Source organism: Megascapheus bottae, chromosome 2 (genome assembly GCF_031878675.1).
Source record: "Megascapheus bottae isolate mThoBot1 chromosome 2, mThoBot2.hap1, whole genome shotgun sequence".
Classification (NCBI taxonomy): domain Eukaryota; kingdom Metazoa; phylum Chordata; class Mammalia; order Rodentia; family Geomyidae; genus Megascapheus; species Megascapheus bottae.
Window position 1 is genome coordinate 84,417,313 of NC_143510.1, and position 8,044 is coordinate 84,425,356.

The window sequence follows — 8,044 nt, forward strand, 5'->3', positions numbered from 1 at the left end:
CTCTAGGCTTCTGGTGATGAATTCAGTTTTCTGGATTCAAACCATGATGTTCAGATCTTAGTCTCCTGGATAGCTAGGATAACAGGCATGAGCCACCAGTACTCAACAACACTTGTTCTGGAGTTTTTGTTTGTTTCTTTGATTTTTTTTTTTGGTTTGGGGGGGCTTTGTTTTTCTTTTTGTCAGTCAAGGGACTTGAACTCTCGGCCTGGGTGCTGCCCCTAAGCTCTTCAGATAAAGGCTAGTACTCTAACATAACACTTCAGCCACAGTGCCACTTCCACTTCTGGTTTTCTGGTGGTTAATTGGAGATAAGAGTCTCATGGGGGGGGGGAGGGAAATGGGGACCATGACATGTGAAAGGGTATCAATGTGTGGGAATTAAGGCACCATTTATCTGGCAAATATCATGTAACCTTTCTATTAATTACAATAAAAAATATATTTAAAAAAAAGAGTCTCATGAACTTTCTGCGAGGGCTGGCTTTGAACAGCAATCCTCAGGTCTCAGCCTCCTGAATCGCTAGGATTACAGGTGTGAGCTACCAGCACCTGGCCTAAAATTCTTCTACATTATATATTGTTAAAAAGTTGCTTGTTCAGGGCTGGGAGCATAGCCTAGTGGTAGAGTGCTTACCTTACATGCACAAAGTCCTGAGTTCGATTCCTCAGTACCACACACAGAAAAAGCTGGAAGTAGTGCTATGTCTCAAGTGAGAGAGCACTAGCCTTGAGAAAAAAGTGTCCAAGGACAATGCCCAGGCCCTGAGTTCAAGTCCCATGACTGGGGAAAAAAAAAAAACCTCAAAAACCAAAAAAGTTGCTTATTCAGAGGCTTCAAGCCACCAGGCTGAAACAAGAACTTTTAAGCAACCTTTAATAGAAAAGACAGCTTTTCTCACATAAGGCATAATTTAATAGTGAAAGAAACTAGAAATCTATGTGGAAAGAACATGAACTACCATCGTACCCTCTATTCAAAATAATATATATTATATAAAACAATAAAATATAAAAATACATAATAGTATATAATGTATAAATAGTACTTCTTCCATTAGGCAAAAAATGAAAGATATCAAGAATATACAATTTTAAGCCAAGTCTGGTGGTTCAGACCTGTAATCCTAGTTACTCAGGAGGATCACAGTTAGAAACCAAACTGGACAGGAAAGTCTAGAGACTCTTATTTCCTGTTAACCAGAAAAAACCTAGAAAAGGAGTTGTGGTTCAAGTGGTAGATCTCCAGCCTTGAGCAAAAGAGCTAAAGAACAGCACTTATGTCTGAATTGAAGCTCCAATACTAGCATCAAATAAATAAATAAAAGTATCCAATGTCATTTAAAAGTAAGAAAAATTGGGCTGGGAGTTTAGCCTAGTGGTAGAGTGCTTGCCTAACATGCACGAATACCCAGGTTCGATTCCTCGGTACCACATACTAAAAGCCAGAAATGGTGCTGTGGCTCAAGTGGTAGAGTTCTAGCCTTGAGAACGCCCAAGGACAGTGCTCAGGCCCTGAGTTCAAGGTCCAGGACTGCCAAAAAAAAAAGAAAGAAAAAAATTATAGTTGGTATAAATCAGTACAAACTTTGGAACCAGTTTTAAAGTATCTACAAAATTGCAAATAAGTATATATAGTCTAATACTTTTTTTTGGCCAGTCCTGGGGCTTGGACTCAGGGCTGAGCACTGTCTTTGGGCTTCCCTCAAGGCTAGTGTTCTACCACTTGAGCCACAGCATCACTTGCAGCTTTTTTTTTTCTGTGTATATTGTACCAACGAATTCAACCCAGAGCTTCATGCATGATAGGCAAGCACTTTACCATTAGGCCATGCTCCAGGGCCCTCATTTTTTCTTAAGCTATGAGACTATGAAAGTAATAGTTAAAAGCCGGGCACCCGTGGCTCACGCCTATAATCCAAGCTACTCAGGAGGCTGAGATCTAAGGATCATGGTTCAAAGGCAGCCCAGGCACAAAAAGCACAAAAAGTCCTTGAGACTCATCTCCAATTAACCACCAGAAAACAGGAAGTGGAAGTGGTGCTGTGGTTCAAGTGGTAGAGCACTAGCCTTAAGCTGAAGAACTCAGGGACAATACCCAGGCTCAGAGTCCAAGCCCCACAACCCACTGACAAAGAAAAGAAAAAAAAGTAGTAGTTAAGTGTATAAAGATGTTTTAAAAGGATATTTATTGAACTTGGAATGTGGCTTACTGATAGAGTACTTGCCTAGCATGCATGAAGTCCTGGGTTCTATTCCTCAGTACCACAGAAACTGAAAATGCCAGAAGTGATACTGTGGCTCAAGTGGTAGACTGCTAGCCTTGAGCAAAAGAATTTCAGGGACAGTGCCCAAACCTCAATTCAAGCCCCAGAACTGGCAAAAAAATTAATATTTAATAGTATACCAACAAGAATAATGAATTTTGGTATATGTATACAATATAGTATCATCAAATGCTCATTTTTTTTGCTAGTCCTGGGGCTTGATCTCAGGGCCTGAGCACTGTCCTTGGGCTTTCTCAATGGTAGAGCTCTACCACTTGAGCCACAGCACCACTTCTGGCCTTCTCTATGTATGTGGTACTGAGGAATCAAATCCAGGTCTTCGCGTATGCTAGGCAAGCACTCTACCACTAGGTCAAACTCCCAGCCTCCAATCAATCATTTCAAATTTCAAAAAGCTTTGTGGAACCGGAGATGTAATTCAATGGCAGAATACTTGCCTAATATGCACGAAGCCCTGAGTTCTAGGCCTGATACTGCAAAAATTAAAAAAAAAAATGTTTGAGATTCAAAACCTCCATAAAGCATTTTAATCAGGATTAGAATGACCAAAAGACAGTGCCATTAAAGATATAAACTCACCTGAACTATATCCAAAACCATGCCTGCTGAAACTGTGCCAAAACCAGCTAGCAAAAATGGCACAAGAATCTGCAATGCCATGATGCCACTGGATTCCTTTGGTAATTTGGGAGTTGTTTCCACAATGACATCATCACCACCCTCACTAGATAGATCTTCCTCTTGTAACATGGCAGTGCTTTCAGAAGCCTCCCTTGCATCACAGTAATTGTAGTTGGCATAGTCGTCGTACTTCTGGCTACAGCTTGAAGGTGCATGCCCATTATTGCCATGGTAAGACTGCTCAGAGAAACCATGATATTCCATGTGCTGCTCAGATCGGTTACTCAAAGTCTGTGCTGCATTTGATAATCCATCTGGCCAAATGCCATTTGTTCTTTTGTGTCTATCTTCCTGGTTTTTCTGGTAAATTACTGGGACCATTTTACTCAACACTAAGTTTAAGAACTTGTCAGATTGAATTGTATTTAAATTTAAAGTCCAATCTACCAAACCTCCTCCACTACTTAGACCATCGTTTGTTTTATTAGTAATAGATCTTCCTTTGCTATTAGTCATATTGTCATCACTGAAATTCCTGTATTCTCAGATCTCAAGCTTCGTGAACCATTGCAGATGAGTCAGAACCATGCAAACACTTGCTTAAATAAAGTTGTTGACTTCATTGTACAGAAAATGATGCCACTACTAAAAGATGTCTATAAGTTCCACAGACAGATTGGATCTGCAAAAAAGAGAAAAAAATTTAAAAATTTAAAAATCAAACTACTTGGGCTAGGAATGTAGCTCAATATTAGAACACTGGCTGGGCACTAGCTTTTTTGAGCCAGCACCATACCAATACACACACACATCAGATTGACCATCCTTATACTTACATTTTCATTGCTCAAAGTACAAACTATGCTTTAAACTAAACCTAAGGTACTGACATTACATTATGTGGCCTTGAAGCTGAACTGTTTGTGTCACACAACTATTTTATGTACAGAGATTTTTGTGTGTGTATGTGATCAGTCTTGTATAAAGTGTTTCTTATATTTGCAAACTTTAACATTACACTTAAAACCTCATGAAATTATAGAATTTATGAAATAAAGTGAGGGCTTCTATCACCATAGAGAGGACTCAGAATCAAATTGTACCATTCATTTGTAAATGTCACTAAGCAACAAAATCCAGTAGAATAGGAACTATGACAAATTCAACTGAAACCTCTTTGTAAAACTATTTGTTTTTCAAAGTAAGTGAGTTGATATATATCAACTTGTACAACTATTTAAAGAGAATTTTAAGTGAATGTCAGTAAAGATACTTAGGCCACTCTTTGATTACCTAGTAATTTATAATAGACTAATATTCACATAGCTAAGAACCAGTATCTTCAAAACTTTAGTATAAGCTGGGCCTGGTGGCTCATGCCTGTAATCCTAGCTACTCATGAGTCTGAGATCTGGGGATTGCAGTTCAAAGCCAGCCAGCCTAAGCACTAAAGTTCTTGAGATTCTATATCTCCAATTAACCACCAGAAAATCAGAAGTAGTGCTGTGGCTCAAGGAGTAGGGTAGTAGTCTTGAGCTGAAGAGCTCAGGGATGGCATCCCAGGCCCAGAGTTCAAGCCCCATGACCAAAAAACAAAAACAAAAGAAAACAAAGCCAGGGTGGTGGCTCACGCCTGTAATCCTATCTACCCAAGAGGCTGAGATCTGAGGATCAAGGTTCAAAGCCAGCTGGGCACAAAAGGACCTGAGACTCTTACCTTCAATTAACCTCTAGAAAAGGGAAGTGGGGCTTGGCTCAAGGGTAGGGTGGTAGCCTTGAGCTGAAGAGCTCAGAGACAACGCCCAGGGCTAGAGGTAGGGTGGTAACCTTGAGCTGAAAAACTCAGGGACAGCACTTAGGCGGAGTTCAAGCCTCATGACCAAAGAAACAAAACAAAACAAACAAACAAAAAAACCTTCCATGTAATTATATTTCAACTGTATTATATTTAAATTCTGAACTTTCACCAGCCATAATACTTCCTACCTGTAATCTCAGCACTCAGGAGGCTGGGTCAGGTAAGATTATAAATCAAGGCCAGACTGGGTCTCAGAACAAACGAAACAAAACAAAAATGTTATCTCTCTTTGCAAACTGTAATACATCCTTAGGAAAAAAGGAATTTTATTACTTTTTTCCATTAAGAACTAATATTTACATACAATAGAAGTGTGTGTGTGTGTGTGTGTGTGTATGTGTGTGTTTAAGTGTGTTAATAAGTATGGAAATACAAAGGCTAAAATCATGGCTAGGGAGTATATCTACCCTCTAGTTTATTCCAGAAATACTCATCATAGACAAAATATGGAAGCAACATGAATGTTTGCCAGTGAAGATGGATGAAGAAAATTTGACTTTCTGGGCACTGTTGGCTCACACCTACAATCCTAGTTACTCAGAAGGCTTAGATCTGAGAATCACAGTTTGAAGATGGTATGGGGAGGCAGGGAGAAAGTGGGTAAGAAAGACCACGAGACTGTTATTTCCAATTAACCACCAGAAAACTGGAAGTGGCACTGTGACTCAAAATGGTAGAGTGCTAGCCTTGAGCAAAGAAATTAAAGGACAATGCCCAGGCTCTGAGTTCAAGTCCCATGGTCAACCAAGAAAGAAAGAGAGGGGGAGAGAGGACAAGAAAAGAAAGGAGAAGAGAGGAAGGGAGAAAAGGGGAGAGGGGCAGAGAGGAAAGAATTTGGTATACTTTGGAATAATATTCCAATGCCCATCAAAGAATAGAGGTGGAAGACACTGTGCTAAGTAAAATAAGCCAAGTATAGAAAAACAGATACTGTAAACTGTCACTTGTATGTGGCAAGTCGAAGTCAATCTCACAGGAAATGAAAGATAGATATAGTTTAGTGATACTATAACAAGAACCTACATTCAAGCATTTTTGTTGTTATTGTTGTTGCGAGTACTGGGGCTTCAAATTAGGATTTGGGCTCAGTCCTTGAGTTTTTGTTCAAGGCTAGCATTCTACCACTTGAGCCACGGATCTACTTCCAGCTTATGGGTGGCTAACTGAAAATAAGAGTCTCATGGACTTTCCTACCTGGCACTGGCTTTGAACCTCTGATCTCAGCCTCCTGGGTTCTCAGATTATAGGAATGAACGACCAATGCCCAACTACAGTTTCTAGCTAGGTGTTAAACTTAAATTCAACTCAAGTTGCAAAAAATTTAGCATTAGCATTTAAATTGTTTATTTTAAAATTTTATTTAAAAAAGTATACTGCATGTATATGTTTACAAAACCCAATGTTGACAAAAATCTTTCCCTTGTATGACAAGACCTATTCTGCTAAGTTTAAATAGTACTTTGAATATTCATGAGAGCTGAGTTGATAGGCATAAGTCTTACCTAGTTACTAAGAGAAATATTAAATGGTAAACACCTGATCTTCTTTGGGCAATAAAAATAGATGTAATTTAGTATCTGAAATGTACTAAGTATGTAAATATTTTATGTTAATATCAATGCATTAGAATCTATAATAACAGCCAGTTATTATAGTGCATACCTATAGTCCTCAGCACCAACAAAATTAAATAGAGATTGTAAGTCCAAGGCCAGTCAGGGTCACATAGTGAGACCACATCAAAAAAAACTAGTAAACAAAACCCACAAGTCAAGTCCTTGTCAGGTTATCATGTATTCTTTTTTTTTCCTTTCACTTTCTCTTGAAGTATATGTTTTATGTTTCTGCTTGCCACAAGTACATACATAATCATAAAACAGCTTGTGTGGCATGGGGCCAGTTAAGTTGCCTTTCAGAAACAAAACTTATTATTTTTTGTGCTAGTCCTGGGGCTTGAATTCAGGGATTGAGTGCTGTCCCTGAGCTTTTGCGCTAAAGGCTAGCTCACTATGGTTTGGGCCATAGCTTCAGTTCTGACTTTTTGGTGGTTCATTGGAGGAGGTAAGAGCCTTACAAACTTCCCTGCCTGAGCTAGCTTTGAACTAGGCTCCTCAGATTTCAGCTTCCTGAGTTGCTAGGATTATAGGTAAGAGCTATTGGCATCCAGCCCAATAAAACTTTATTGATAGTGCACAAATGGTTTCCTTGCTTTATTAAAAACTGTATGTTATTTAGGATAATCCCCAGTAAGTATTTAATTGCATAATAGGTTAACAAAGATAAGGATTATACCAAAGTAATTTGCAATTACAGTTCTCAATAGCAGGATGGCTCTGTGGCTGCTTCATTTTCTTTACTTCCATTTAAAGATACAAATCTGAATATTTCCTGCTCTTGCCTTCCTGTCTCCTCCTCTTTCTTTCTTTTTCTTTTAATTTTCTTCTCTCCCTCTCTCCCTCCTTTCTTTCCTTCCTTTTGTCTTTCTTTTTTTTTTGTTGTACTGGGAGTGATCCCAAGACCTTACACCTACTACAAACATTCTACCTCTGAGCTACATCTCCCTGCTTCTACCCTCTCTATCACACTGTTCCTAATCACCTCACTAAAATATCAGACCAAAATTATGCAACTTCAAAAAAAATATTTACCTATGTTAACAAAGAACTAAGAATACAGGAAGGAATAGTCAAAACAAAACGACCAAAACAGTCAAATTGTCTTACCATTTTCTATTTAAAATATAGCTTTCAAGCTGGGTGCAGTGGCTCAGGTTTATAATCCTAGTTATTCAGGAGGCTGAGATCTGAGGATCACAGTTCAAAGTCAGCCCAGGCACTAAAAAGTCCATGAGACTCTTATCTCCAATTATTCACCAGAAAACCAGAACTAGTGCTGAAGCTCAAGGGGTATGGCAGTAGCTTTGAGCTGAAGGGCTCAGTGATAGCACCTAGGCCCAGAGTTCAAGCCCCACTGCACCACCACCAACAATAACAGCAACAACACAAATATATATATATATATATATATATATACATATCAAGTTAAAAGTATGTAGCTTGTCTCCTACTGCCAATTCATGAGCAATAGAGATGATCACATGAAATACGTGATAATGTGATATTTAATGTATCTTTTGGCTCTCAAAATTTAAAACTCAATATGATTCTGGGCATGGTGCCACACACCTGAAATCCAAACTACTGGAGAAGTTGAGGTGAAAGGATTAAGAGTTCAGGCCAGCTTGGGCATTTCTGTGAGACTTCCTAAAATTAAAAAA

At 38.8% G+C, this 8,044-nt stretch overlaps 1 protein-coding gene across 1 annotated transcript in view; it reads right to left on the reverse strand.

The window, feature by feature from the left end:
• Nucleotides 1–3,616, reverse strand: part of Slc41a2 (solute carrier family 41 member 2) — a 66,664-nt gene extending 63,048 nt beyond the window's left edge. Inside the window, exon 1 of the mRNA XM_090328546.1 lies at nucleotides 2,868–3,616. Within this exon, the coding sequence (XP_090184672.1) occupies nucleotides 2,868–3,425 (558 nt within the window). The 5' untranslated portion in view covers nucleotides 3,426–3,616. The remainder of the gene's footprint in view (nucleotides 1–2,867) is intronic.
• Between the last annotated feature and the right edge of the window lie 4,428 nt (nucleotides 3,617–8,044).